Consider the following 14,985-nt stretch of genomic DNA (forward strand, 5'->3'; position numbering starts at 1 on the left):
AAAAAAAAAAAAAAACCAAAAACCCAACCAAACTATGCATGGTCACACAAGTAACAGGTTCATCTTTGTCCTTTTACAAAGAGCATAAAGGCATGCCTAAGGCTTTCTGCCTACCCTATGGGCAAGCAGCAGATCACTTGGAGAACTGGATTCCTGGGTTGACATGTGAGTGACAGGGATCAAGATGTCACTGCCACTTGGCTAAGACTTTGGGAGTGGAGATTGCCAGGCAGCCCAGGATGTCATAGCCAAAAGCTACTCTACGGTAACTAAGACCCATGAGTTTAGACCAGTACTGTGGAGGTAATAGCAATCTGGGAAAAGATACAGCAAGCAGAACTTACAGAAATCCCAGGTGATGGAAATGATTAATCAATTATTTTCAAAGTTTGGTGGGTTGGTGAGTTTAGGGAGACTAAACACCATTCCTTGGCTTTCCCTATCTTTCCCTATCTTCCTTATTTCATCTATATTTAAGTGAGTGCATCTCAGAAATCTCCCAGTTGTATCCAGACAACAAGAAAGATAACTGGTAGTAGTTTCAGGAAAGAGCTGAGGCAAAGTTCCATATAGAAGTATTTTAATATTTTCCTTTCATTTTTTCTGTCAACCAATAAGTATTAAGTGCTTACTATGGACTCTCAAGGTCTCTCTTAAGAAGTTTAGAATTAATTGTATGATGTGGGAGACACAGTACCACCCATCATGGTATGCCCTCATCAGAGAGGACTTGATGTGCTCTATAAGCAAAACAGAATTGTAGTAGCTCAAAAAAAAAAAAGTGAGATGTTCAAAATTAGGGAATCCACTCCAAATGTTCCTAGGGACTATTTGTGTCTGACTTGAGGCAGAAGTTATGGAGTGGATTATTCAATGGTGAAAGAACATTCCAGAGAGATAAGGGAGGGAGAAACCAATTTATGTATGTGTGAATATGTATTCACATATACATATATATATGTATGCAAGAAATTTTTCATATCATTTTCTAGATAAATTCAGGACCTGACTGGTGAAGATTTTAAACTGCTCTACATTGGGACTCCGGATCATGAAGTTTTATATTTTAGAAGCTACCTTGTGCATGCACAAGCTCCAAAGATAGCTCTGGGCTAGTGGCTTGAGTAGAGCTCCATCTGGTGAAGAACTGAGATACTATATTCTCCCACTGGATAATCAACAGCAACCTAATTTAGACTTAAAGAAAGCCTTTCTTTAGGTTTGAGGAAGGCAACATATGGGCCATCTGGGACTGCTTACACTCTCGCAATGTCCCAGGTGTCACATAGTTTACATACAAAGTACCAAGTGTCATAAATGATATCACCCAGTCTTTCCTGTTTTTCCTAATTTTATTCATCTATGCATAGCTTCCTTAGACTTGCTAATGTTATCCTTAGTTTTGTCCTTGAGACTGGGTCTTCCTCTCTTACCCAGGCTGGAAGGGCAGGTTTTCTTTCACAGGACTAATCTCACTAGAGTCCACTAAAAATTTTGATTTGTTCTATTTCTGACCTGGGGCTAGTTTATCCCTCATTTGGCAACCTGAGGGTTTCTCTTCTCCCAGAGGCTCACCATCTTGGTGCTGAACTCACCTGATAAGCAATAACCATACAGAAGCTAAAAATTTCTCAAGAATTCTATCAGCTTCAGCTTCTTTGGTAGCAGGGTTTACAGGAATTATCCACTATGCCAGTTAGTTGCTAATGCTATCTTATAGTTTAAGACAGAATTTTAAAGAACCAGAGGTCATTTGCCTGACAAAGATTTCCTTGACCTCACTCCTCTTCCTTTCTCCTCCTATCTTTACAGAATGCTCAAGTTTCAAAGAACATGTATACTGACAACCCAGCATTCTATATCCATCCATAAGCACAAATTCCCGTGGAAATTAAATCCAAACAGTTTGGTTCTGGGTTTTTAAAGACAGTTTATGCTATTATTTCTTCAATGTTCTAGTGAGAGAATTAATTAGATGACTCATTGCTATTTGTTCATCCTGACAGTTGTTATTTCTCATACAGAAATGGTCAGGCTTATTGCTTGAAAGCAATGAAAGTATCTTGGATTCATGGCAGTTATAGTATGGGTTGCCATAGCTATGGCAAATTACTCTGTGTGTGTGTGTATGTGTGTGTTGTGTTGTGTATTTCACCACTTCAGTTCACTAATAACCTACTTATGTGCTAAGTAGGCATTTATTCATATACAGAATAATTACTTATGAAATTTTCAAAGTGCCATCTGCTCCTGTCTTGAACTATGCTAATCAGAAAGCATCCTGTTGCAATGGCCTTGAAAAACCTCAACAGCTGCTTAAGAGTAGTAGATTTAGATCCCAATGCTTGTATGTACCAACAAAGAAGACAATGAAACTTAATTGTAATAATAATGACTCTTATACAGCAGCTCTCTCTGTTAGTCCTAATATTCTTTATAGTTAACTGCATTGTAAATGGGTTCAAAAACCTCAGAAGTCGAATCTGTTTGATATGCATCCATCTTCTGTGTGGGTCTCAAATCTTTGGGGGGGGGGGGAAGATACATATATACTGCTTTATATATACCATTCGCAACAACAATGCTGGAAGACCAATGGAATGCAACTCATAATCAATCTTGGACTTAGCCATTAATCCTAAGAAGAAACCAGAAGGACATAGAGGTTAAACTTGCTACAGTTAAAAAGAATTAGATGAAGGATTTGAATGTAAGTCCTTTTGACCCCAATCCTTATGTTCCATCCATTATTTTTCCTTTTGTGGATGAGGAAATCAAGCCTCAAAGAAAAAAATTGGTTACATGGTCTATTTAAGTGCCAAAACGGTATTTGAACTCAGAACCTGACAGACTCCCACTGTAGCAGTCTTTCCATTATAACATACTATACTTTTCCTTAGTCTTGATCACTTTAAGATCACTAAAAAGCAAGAGTTCTCTTAAGTTTTATAGAAATCAATACTAAAAAGACAAAACAACGAAACAACAATAATATCCGTTGGTAGGCAGCTGGGAACAGAAGCCAGGCCTTCTCCTAGTTTGATGATCTGCCCCCTAAAACCTTCTGCTTCAATAATCCTCTCTAATAAAAGTGGTCTCAAAGATGTCACCACTCAGGTTGAGCTTTGCTTTTGTCTTCCAAAGCTCTATTAAAATCCATTTTTATTCCTGTCTGTGTCCAGATGTGATTATCTCCCAAATCCCTATTTCACATTTAATAATTTTTATCCTAGAAATAAACCTTTATTTCAGGATATGAACTTTTATTCTAGAAAAGAAAAACAATCACATTTTTAACACTAGAAATAAAAACTTTATTTCAGGATATGAACTTTTATTCTAGAAAAGAAAAAAAAATCACATTGTTAACATTAACTATAACAAATAAAAAAAAAACCAGACATATGGAACATCTATCACCACCAGCTGCCCACCTGAGAATATGCCCTTTTCCCTCAAATCTATCAGGCTACTTTTAACTCTTTGATGCATTTAATTATTCTATTTTGTATTTTAATTTTTATGTCTTATCCCTTTTATTCTCTCTAATGTCTGGGACAATGTAATTTATATATATATATATTTACAGCATCTGGTCCTGTAATTTCCATATGCCTATGACTTACACATAGTCCATAGTCAATTTTTGTTGATGCCAGAGCATCAACACACCTTAATCCCTAGGTAAGTAAGGGAGATCTTGCTGCCTAGGTTACATTATCCCTGTATCTTTCTCTTACCTATATTCTCTAATGGAAGAACAGAAAAGAATTTTAATTGAAAAACTAAAGGGAAGGAAAGGGACTCTGAACCCCAGAGTCCATAGGCATTTATAAGGTAAATTATGCTTACAAGGGTAAAGATCAAGTCCTCAGAGATTAAAATCTGGAAGTAAACATAATATTCACCATAAACTAGACTGAGATCACTACTGGAAATCTAAATCCAATGACCAGCAAGCTCAGTCCAAAAAAAAAAAAAAAGATTAAACCTGAGAGTATTAGGTGGAAAAACTCATCTTTTGTGATCTAATAAGCTTGGTGCCTAGAATAAAGATCTTATGCCGGGGAGACAGAAAAGATCTCCAGTCAAGACTTTGGCAAGGAAGGAAAAAGGCTACTCTATAAAAGAAAAACAAAATAAATCTGGCAAAGATCACCTCTCCCACCTCTACTGCTTGTCTTAAGTCTGAAATAAAGGCCACTGATTTTCTAAAAAAAAAAAAAAAAAAAAAAAAAAAAAAAGGCTATAAAACCCTCTGGCTTTTGAATGAAAAGAGCATGGGAGAAGCCACTCTTCTTACAGGAATGTTATAGAACTCGACAAGAAATTTGAAGACAGAAATTGAAAAAGCAGAGAAAAGATCTACCTCCTTGTACCCAGTGTACTTAGAAACTTCAAGGAGAGACCATGCTTTTTGGAAGAGACCACTCTTGTGGCAGAAGCCGCAAGAACATTCCGATGGAATCTCTGGAAGATATCAGTGACTCTGTAGCCATGAAAGCATGAGTTGCATTTCATGCATGTACCCATTGGTATTTGCTCTTCCAACATATAGGCTGATCACACATTTTCCACATGTGTATGAACCCTAGCCACACATCTTTATATTTGTCCCTCTACATATACACCTTGATCACACAAGATTTTAACAAATACATCCTTGACTCATGTTCTCAATGTGTATCCATTCCTCCAATTAATGCTTTTGTTGTGTTTGAAGCCTTTTTTATTTATTTATTTTTTTTCTGAGACAATTGAGATTAAGTGACTTGCCCAAGGTCACACAGCCAGGAAGTGTTATGAGTCTGAGATTAGATTTGAACTCAGGTCCTCCTGACTTCAGGGGTGGTGCTCTATCCACTGCACCAACTAGCTGCCTCCCCTTTTTTCAATCTTTGTTATAAGGAAAGTCTTAAAAAGAGAGGAAGAAAAAGACATAATCAGAATGGGTGTGATTTTAAAGCAAAAGCATAAATGAAAAAAGAAGGAAAGGCAAAATCTGGATGAACTTTTTTAGTTTTCAAAGAACTATTATATCACTACCAGTGTTTCTCATCCATATAAAATCTGTGTGAAGTTTTAGGAATAAGATTCATCCTGTAGTTAAAAAGCCTGAATTTGAGTCCCAGCTTCACCACTGACCAGCTATGTAATCATAACCAAGTCTTCAGGGGTCCTCAAACTAGGGCCCATGGGTCAGATGAGGATGATTATCCCCCTCATCCAGGGCTATGAAGTTTCTTTATTTAAAGGCCCACAAAACAAAGTTTATGTTTTTACTATAGTCCGGCCCTCCAACAGTCTGAGGGACAGTGAACTGGCCCCCTATTTAAAAAGTTTGAGGACCCCTGTTTTAGACTTTCTTAGCCTCCATTTCTTCTTCAGTGTGGCACAGTAGAACTAGATGGTATAGTGATTATCTCTCTCCTACCTCCATAGTTTGAACTATTGATTGTCTTAAGGCTGAAACTGATTTTCTAAAATAACTATAAAAACCCTCTGGCTTTTGGATGAAAAGAGCATGGGGAGGGTACTCTTCTTATGAGGAAGTTATAGAAATATAGGCAAGAGGCTTGAAGACAGAAAATGAAAAAGCAGAGTCCCAGATTTAGTCAGGAAGACCTCTTTGTAAGTTCAAATATGGCCTCATGTGACCTTGTTTGCCTTAGCTTCCTCATCTGTAGAATGAGTTGGAGAAGGCAAAAAGGCACAGGAATACAAAGTGCAATCCAAGCAGCAAATCTCCCTTATCTGCCTATAAGATGTATTGGTACACTAGCATCAACAAAAATTTATTGTGAATTATGTGTGAGTCATAGGTATATGTAAGTTACAGCATCAGGTGCTACAAATCCACTCCAGCATCTTTGCCAAGAAAACCCCAAATGGGTCATGAAGACTTAGACAAAGCAACAATAAAAAATAAGACTAATTGTATTGCATCTCACAAAGTGGTCTTAATACAATGTGAGTTATTATTGTGTTTTTGGTGATGGTGAGAAGCATTCTTCCCCCAATTCTCACTTTCACACACAAGATAGGCAGTGGCCCAGCTTCTAGCAAACCACAAGAATAACTCCATTTTTGAGCATGTCAGAAACAGGCAGGAAACATCAACACATGCTCTATAGAGAGGAATGTCCCTTCACAATATTTTTATCTATTTCTTAAAATTCTGATCCTCAAACAATCCTCCTCTTTTCAAACAAACCATCTACAAGTATTTATGATAGGAAAAAGAATCAAAGAAAAAAGATTGAGAAAACAGATGTACTTTTCCAAGCCCTTTTCTCCTTTTTCTCCCTAAAATTTCTCTTTGGAACCCTTCTCTCTTATCTTCACCATTCAAGAACATGTATATAAGTAAGAATTTCTGCTCCCCATAAGAATCATCACTCTTGTTTTGATAATGTTTAAGCATTATATAGCATATATATATGTATAGCATATATATATATATATATATATATATATATATATATATAATAACTTATATATATAGCACAATGTAGCATATATTCTTAACCTTTTAAGACATAGATCTCTTTGGCAGGCTGATTTCTAAAATAATGGGCTTTAAAAATAATGGAAGAAAATGCTAAATTTCAGTGAGAAGTTAATGAAAATAATGATGTCATTCCCCCCCCCCCCACCCCAACTTCATAGAACCATTGAAATCACTGTAGAAATTGAAATCCGCTGAAATAGTGGGCCCCAGTTTCTGTAACAGAGACAAAAAAAACCGCCTTATTTCCTGAGTGTCACTTTCCCTTCAAATGGTGACTTCTGATCTTCTTTAGAAGATGAAAGAGCTTTATTGCTCTTAAAGTCTCCTATGATTCCCAAAAGCTGAAGTAAGCATCCAACATGCATGCTTTATTCTCTGAGCCATGATTCCCATCTCAGCCACAACTTCCTTTCAAATTGTCAGGGTTCTGGTGCCAAATGAAAAGGGGTGAACACATTTCTGGATGGAAATGATTTTCTGTGACCGTTATGTCCCCTGGATTTCTCCCAGTCAGAAGTCTCTTTCCTTCTGTCAGCCTTCATTTAGGATGGCATTGCACAGCTCTTCCCAACTTCACTCCATTCTGAGTGCCTGACACAGCCAGACAAGAGCTTCTTAATTAGCACACTGATGGTGGCAACAGGTTGAGCTAAAGCTGGTGTTGACAATGGTGGCAGACCATTAATGGATCATACTTTGGTTTTGAAAGATTCTATTATTTCTTTCCCAGTCCTGTAAGTTTCAAGAAGTTATTTGGTCTCTCTCTTACACCGATTTCCTGTTGATTTTCTTTATGGAAGGCCAAGAAATTATAGCAGAGAGAAACATGGAAGCAACTGATACAATAAATGAAAAAGAAACCTGCTAGAATCCAGAAGCACTGAGTTAAAGTTATTTATTGCTTTAACAAAACAACAAAAAGATCAGTGAGTTTAAAAAATCAAATGAAACTGAAATATGTTCAGTGCCTTTCCCAAGCATCAAGGGTGACTACTGCCTTCTGGGAAAGCCACCTGTCTCTATGAGACTCAGTATAGCTGGCTGACCAAATGTGTTAGCAGGAACTCATGCCTGATTAATGATTATTCTTCCTGGGGCTGACTTCAAGTCTCATTTCTCAAGTGCTACTTCCTACACAAAGCCTTTATAAATCTCAGTTGTTAGTGCCATCATTCCAAAATTATTGTGTAACTACTTTGCATATATTTTGTATTTATTTGTTTCCATGTGTTTTGCCTCTATAAAATATAAACATCTTGAGATCAGAGATGGGGAGTTTTTTGGTCCTTTTTCCCACAGTCTGTTGCACATAGTAGGTACTTAATATGTGCTTATTTAATGAATGGATAATCTATAAATGAACCAAGAGAAAAACTTATGGGCTCTGTTGTTAGCTTCCCAGAAGCATGATATCAAGCCAATCACAGCAGGCAATGAAAAAAAAAATGCTCTCTCCTCCTTGCTTAGAACTAAATATACTGAAAATACTTAAAAATACTGAAGTTTACCAGGAACATAGCACCTGAAGCTTCTAAGCTTTCCAACTTTCCCCCAGGAGACCCTAGTATTAATCACATGCATTTCCCTTGTTTTCTTTGTCCTGTATATGCCTTTTCATGGTCTCATGATTCCTCAAATGCAGCCATTCCAGCAAGTATAACAGTAGTTTATAGAAAGTTATATAGCCAACAATATGGAAAAGCAGGCATTTTCTTCAGTCTGCAGTAACTCTCAAACAACAACAACAATAAACAAATAAACAAAAAGAATTATGAGCCAAGGATAGAACATTTAGAGCTATTTCCATTGATAACAAAGCAAGAAGCCCAACAAGGTAATAGCCTTGTGAATTAATAGCAAAGAGCACTAATCTTTAACACACTCAGCATCTCTTCCCCACTAGCAGCCATGTTCAGATAGGGTCTACAAATCAACTCATAGTTTTGTGCTTTGGAACCCACCCATGAATTTCCCTCTTGTTATAGTCTCTTCTTCCAGGATCCTATTGCAAACAGTAATGTATGTCAACTCTGTTCAGTCAAGTATGGAAGGGGGGGAAGCATATGAATAGGAGACTGTTTCCCTTTTTCCCACAGCAGTCCAAATGTTAGGAAACTCAAAGCCTGTAGAGGCTCTGCTTGCTATAATTGTATCCACCCTAAACCTAGTGCTACACAAAATGAGGAACTCAATAATTTAAGAAAAACATGGAAAGACTTGCACAAAATAATGAAGAACAAAAATAAGCAGAGCCAAGAGAACAGCATCTGCAGTAACAGCAGTATGATTTTAAGAATAACTTCAAGTTAATAAATATTTTGTCTATTATAAATATCCAAATGAACTATAAAAAATCATATAAAGGACATGTCATTTGCATCCAGAGAAAACACTAATAGAAGCTTGTATAGAATAAGTTTATATCTATAATAGCCTATTTGTGTCTAATGGTAGTTATCTCTAGGGTGAGAAAAGGGAGGAAAGAAAAAAATTTACATGATAATTTTGTTGTATATTTGAAAGAAGCAAGTTGCACATAGCAGATTAGCATTTTCATGTGAAAACCTCTTTTTTGTTATACTATGTTATGTTTTTATTATACTGTTATACTATGTTTATTATACTATGTTTTACTATGTTTATGCTTGTTTTATTTCATAATTTAAAAAGAAAAATTTTTATAAAAAAGAAAAGCAGACTCAATCAAGCTAGAAAACTAAAAAATGGAGAGAACTAGATCAGTGGACTCATATTAGATCTGAAGAAAAGGGGATTTGAATCCAACTGAGGTCAGTCCTGTTCCCCTCACAAGTTACTTGGGACATAGACTGAAGTTGGCAAAAAGTAAATTTCCTAACATAGGGAAATATTGAGATAGTTTTGAGATCCAACCCTAGAGGTAAGTCCATTAACAGAGGGGGAGGAAGCAAAAAGTTAGTGACAAAGGAAAATAAGGGGAAAAAATCAAAATGATCAAAAAGATTTCAGGAAAATAATATTTAATTTAAAACCTAGATTACAAATACATCAATATAAAAGATACTAAAATTAGAAGGGAAGACAAATACCAAAACATTGAAGAGGTTATAAATCCCTCTAAATAAATATTGCAAGAAAATGGAAATTGAACTATCATCTGATGGCATACAGAATTCCTATGAGAAATAACAATATAGAAGGATATTTCAGAATGGTTCAAAAGACCAATCAGAATCATGACAGAAGTTAGAAGAGAATAATAGAAGAATTTATAACCTGCACAGTAGAGATAATTAATAGAATGGAAGATTGAATAGGTGGTTCTAGTTCTATGTTTCAAACTCTAAGGTATATAATGTTTTAATTTATCAATTCTAATCACAAAGAAAAAAATTGCAAATAATAAAGGGAAAGATCTTCTGATATAAAGAAAAAACAATTCCAGTGACACAAGATTATTTTGTACCTACCAGGCACCACAGAAAAGAATGTAATAATATATTCTAAAAAACAAAGAATTCAGACAGAATTCAAAATAACATGCCTTTCACAACTGAGCCTTATCACCAAGGGGAAAAAAAAGATTAGATGTATCCAATCAAAGACAAAAACTTGAAGCATCCAAAAAAATGTGAATAGATTATTCAACTTACAAATGATGCCAGCAACAGAAATACAAGAAAGGTAAATAAATACAACAAAGGAAAGCACAATTAAGGAAATAAGTTATCTTTAGAGATAATTGAAAGAAAAAAAAAGTAAAAGACATCTACTGGATTAAAAAAAAAACTATAAAAAGGGTCATTAAGACATTTCTTTCTAAACACAAAGGAATAAAGCTGAAAGCCAAATATTCAGAAATTGGAGAGATAATACTAAAGGAAGGTGTCTGAAACACCATGGTCTAAACTTCACAACTCACTCCTCCGGCCACCAACTTTACAAGTGAATCAGTATCTTTTGTAGAACTAAATTGCAGAATGGGAGGATGCAGAAAAGGAAAGAGGGAAAGTAGAAAGTAGAAGAAAATGTGTGATGTACTCTAATCAAGTCCATGGGTAAACAATGAAGGGAAGATAATCTTTTTAGTCTCCCAGCAAGAAGAGGGACTATAGGAAAAGTCACAAAACAATGGAGGTATGTGTTCCTCTACTCATGTGCCCTACCATATGTGTTCCACCATATTTGTACCATAACTATATATATTCCTTATGTTTGTGTCCTGGTCACAAACATTGATTATGCACCTCCATTCAGGTTCATTTATATGTCTGCTTTTATCCCACTCAGTGCTAACTGTAATTCTAGAAAATTATGCTCCAGGTTTATGGGAGAAATATTTTAGTACTTCTTTTCTCACTATACTAATTCATTAAAAGTCTTTGTTTTAAACTAAACATGCTGTCTTCTTAACTAATAAAATTAAACACATTATTGAGAATTTGTGATCTATGATTTTTGATTGGATGAGGCTACATCCACAAAATATCTTGAAAAATTAACAGCTTGTCTAAGGGAACTTGAGCATGTACGTGTATCTGTGTGTTTGTGTGTGTGTGTGTGTTCATGTGGCAGGAGAATGGAACAGGACTGCCCCCATGCATGACAAAGATAAAGAATACAGTTAAATCAGCAATCTGACTTAAGGGAAAGATCAGCATCAATGATCAAATATCAATAATAAGAATGAATGATATGTCAACTGAGATAACAGAGACCAAACTAGCCTAGAAACCTCTCCTCAAGCAAACACTATATCTCCCTACCAAGTGGAAAAATATGGCAGCCAATGACAGCACCAGTTGATAACATAAAGTCATTTATAAAATCTTATGAAGAAGTATAGTGAAAGATTATGAATAATTTCACCTTGAAAGATAAAGAGAAGCATTAGAAGAAAAAATTAGCTTGAAGAAAGCTTGGCAAGACACTCTACTAAATCTAATGTCTTCACCCACTAGGATTAAGCAGTTTTCTAAGAAATAGATCTCCATAACACCATTTTGTTGTATATATATATATTGAGTAAGACTTAATTTCTGATGAACTGAGAGAGTTCTCTGAGCTAGGTCATTATGGAAGGCATACTTTATTAAATAGAACATTGTGAAAGATGATTTTTAGAGATGAGAATAAACTTTTGAATAGCTATTGTGACTCAGAGTCTTATGACTGCCATATGTGAGAAGTTGGTCTTACAATATGTCCCTTGATTTACCATGTTTGCAACTCTTGCAAAGGAGTCCCTTTATTATTGGTACATCCTTTGGGTCTATTCTAATCTGTATATCTTCCACAACTCCCATTTACTACTTTGCTTGGATAAATGGGTTTATTTGCGCTTCACCATTTGTGATAGTCTTTTATATAACCAGTTTTTGAAGTGAGACAACTAGACTGAGTCTAACCTCCTCTTGAGAGTTATTAGGGATACCTCTTTTTTCTTAACCCCTTATATCCTTAACTTTATGTGGACAAATATAATACTAGCCTAAGAGCCTTGGAAATAAGGGAAGGACAGGAACAAATGCTCAGCAAAGACCCTAATTCTATTCCTCACAAAGTTAGAAATTAGTCTCCCTTGGAGGGGGATGGAGCAAATCCTATATCAGTCATCTATCCATGCTACATGTAAACATAACACTTAAAGCTTATACAAACAAAATCATTTCAGATCACTTAAGACTGAAAAAGTAAGGAAAACAAGTAGCTGAAAACTGAGAATATATATTAAGATTTTCCCAAAAAAGATAAGGAGGAAATAAACATTAAGCATCTACTGTATACCAAGCACTAAGCAGTAATGGTAGTATTTGTTGTTGTTTGTTTGTTTGTTGTTGTTTGTTTTTTGTTCTCAAAGAGGATTATGACATCAGGCAGATGATGCCATGACACACACATGAATTGGATTTAAGTGAAGGAAGGCTACAAGTCACCAGACTCACTTTCTCCTCCAGAGCTGTCTGGGTAGAATGGTAAGATACAGATTGGATGGCTAGAGATAGCTCTGAATGTAGTAGGAGACCTTGGCCTTTTTAAGCTAAAGTCTTCCCCAGATTTCACTTTTACTGAAGCAAGGTCCAATCAGTGATTAAAAGCTGAGTAAGAAATAACCTCTTTTACCTAGTGTTTATCTATCCATCTATCTATCATCTGTCTGTGTCTGTCTATCATCTATCTATATATTTATCTATTAACTGTTTTGTCTATCATCTATCCATTTATGTATCATCTGTCTGTCTGTGTCTATCATCTATCTATCCATTTATCTATAATCTGTGTCTGTCTATCATCTATATATTTATCATCTTTCTTATCTATCATTTATTTATCCATTTATCTAACATCTGTCTATCATCTATCTATTTCTACACATCTATATGTATACACACACACACACATATACACATGTGAGTGTGAGTGCATGTATCAGTCTGGGAGGCAAAGGCCCTCAGAGTTTCTGGCCAAAATGGAAATTGACTGGTCCCAGGCCAAAGCCCACTTTGTTGTTTAGGTCCTGACAGCTCAAAGTAAATGTAAATAGCAATTGTAAAATACCAAGCGCTAAGTGCTGGAGCACTAAAACACCAAACATTTTACAAATATTTCATTTGATCATTTCAACCACTCTTTATAGCAAGTGCTATTATTATCTCTATTGAGGAAATTGAGACAAATAGAAACTAAATGATCTGCCCAGGTCATATAGCTAGTAAATTTCTGAAACTAGATTGGAACTCAGGTCCTCCTGATGCCAGGCCCAACACTCTGACATTGTACCACCTAGCTACCTCTAGACTACGATGGAAACAATAAAAAAAAATAACAAACATTTATTTTGAACAACAAAAACATACATTTTTAAAAACTTCAACATTCTTTGAATGATGTTATATATCTGTGAGTGTCTGAAAAATCAGCATTAAAGATCACATAAAATATGAAGATGATAATTGTGAAGAGATCTCAACACATTTCCAATAAGAATCTTTCAGAAGCAAGGCATAAGGGATGTCATAAAAAATAATATACATTTGTGTGTATATAAAGTGTGTATCCATGTATACATATGCACATGTATACATATATAATTTAGAAAGAAGGAAGAAGGTAATGATGATGATAGTGAAGAAGAGCCAATGGATATCCTGTGTTGTCCACTGATCTCAAACATCAAGAGTACTTGAGCAAGGTCCCCAGTATAGGAGATGGTAAATCAATAGGATGATATGCTCAAGAACTGCCAGGGAGATGCTGGCCAGGGTGAGCCGTGATCTGCATTGCTGGAAGAATAACTACATAAATAAAATCCTATTTCTATTAAAGTATTATTGATTACATTGGAGTACCAAGCATGGAGTCTGCCTCAATAATTTTAAAGAACATAATGATAATAAAAATTGTAGCAATGCTGGCTTTCATTATGATACTGTTCTACTAAAACTAATCAATTTTACTAGAGTTGAAAGGCCACTCCAGCACCATAATTAGCATGAAACATGTGTGGCTTTGTCTCAAGAAGTAAATACCCAAGGAAGTATCTTTCCTCCTTGGGTCTCGTGATCCTTTCTCATCCCACATCACCACATGGTATGACCAGGTATAAATCCCCATCCCACCCCAAATAGTACCATGGACATGGTGCCCCTCCTACCAATTTATCTTCCCCTGGGCCAGACTAAACCTCTTCCACTGTCACTATACCAAGAATCAAACTATCCTCTATATGCTATTTCCACATCCCAAACTCCTTATTCAAGAACAACCATTCTTGTCTAAGAAGGAAATACTCTGAGATACAGCTTTGAGTTACACCTCTCCTCTCCTTTTTTTTTAAAAATCATACTTACCTAGAAGTTTGCAGGCTTCTTGGATCAGTTTTATTGTGATGACATCATCATATACAGTATATGTCATGAAGGTATCTTGGATTTCTGCACATGATCTGAAACAGAAAGAATCACCTGGTTCTTTCAGATTCACCTGAGTTTGGGCCACAAATTGACCCTTTGGAATATAAAGCAGAGCTCTATTGAGCTTTAAACTTATAGAATCTTTGAACCTTTAGGATTTAGAAAATCTTTAGAAAAAAAATAGGGTGTCGAAATAGAAAAATGTGCTGGAAAATAAGTATAGCTAGCAGTCATATATCACTTTAAATCTTGTGAAGCATCTAACAAATACTATTTCATTTAATCCTCACAACTATCCTGAGAGGTAGGTATTATTATTTTTATAGATACGGAAATTGAAGCAGAGAGAGGACTTGTTCAGAGTCAAATGGCCAGTAAAGTTCTAAGGCCAGGTTTGAACTTAGGTCTTCCTCATTCCAGATCCAGAATTCATTCTTCTCTGCCACTTGACTGGGTAATTTCCTTCCAGTGAATGCTACCTATGTGAACAATTTGGGGATAAAGAATGTGGCCAAGAGAAGAGGAGGTATGAACACATACACCTCTTCCTCCCTGTTGAATGCAGGGTCAAAAATGCTCAAA

The 14,985-nt window shown here is 35.7% G+C and overlaps 1 protein-coding gene across 1 annotated transcript in view; it reads right to left on the reverse strand.

The window, feature by feature from the left end:
- Positions 1-14,985, reverse strand: part of LOC100932257 (guanylate cyclase soluble subunit beta-2-like) — an 88,781-nt gene that overhangs the window by 57,294 nt on the left and 16,502 nt on the right. The window contains exon 4 of the mRNA XM_023499643.2: positions 14,341-14,435. Coding sequence (XP_023355411.1) covers positions 14,341-14,435 — 95 coding nt within the window. The remainder of the gene's footprint in view (positions 1-14,340; positions 14,436-14,985) is intronic.

The sequence above is a fragment of the Sarcophilus harrisii genome, chromosome 3 (assembly GCF_902635505.1).
Source record: "Sarcophilus harrisii chromosome 3, mSarHar1.11, whole genome shotgun sequence".
Lineage (NCBI taxonomy): Eukaryota > Metazoa > Chordata > Mammalia > Dasyuromorphia > Dasyuridae > Sarcophilus > Sarcophilus harrisii.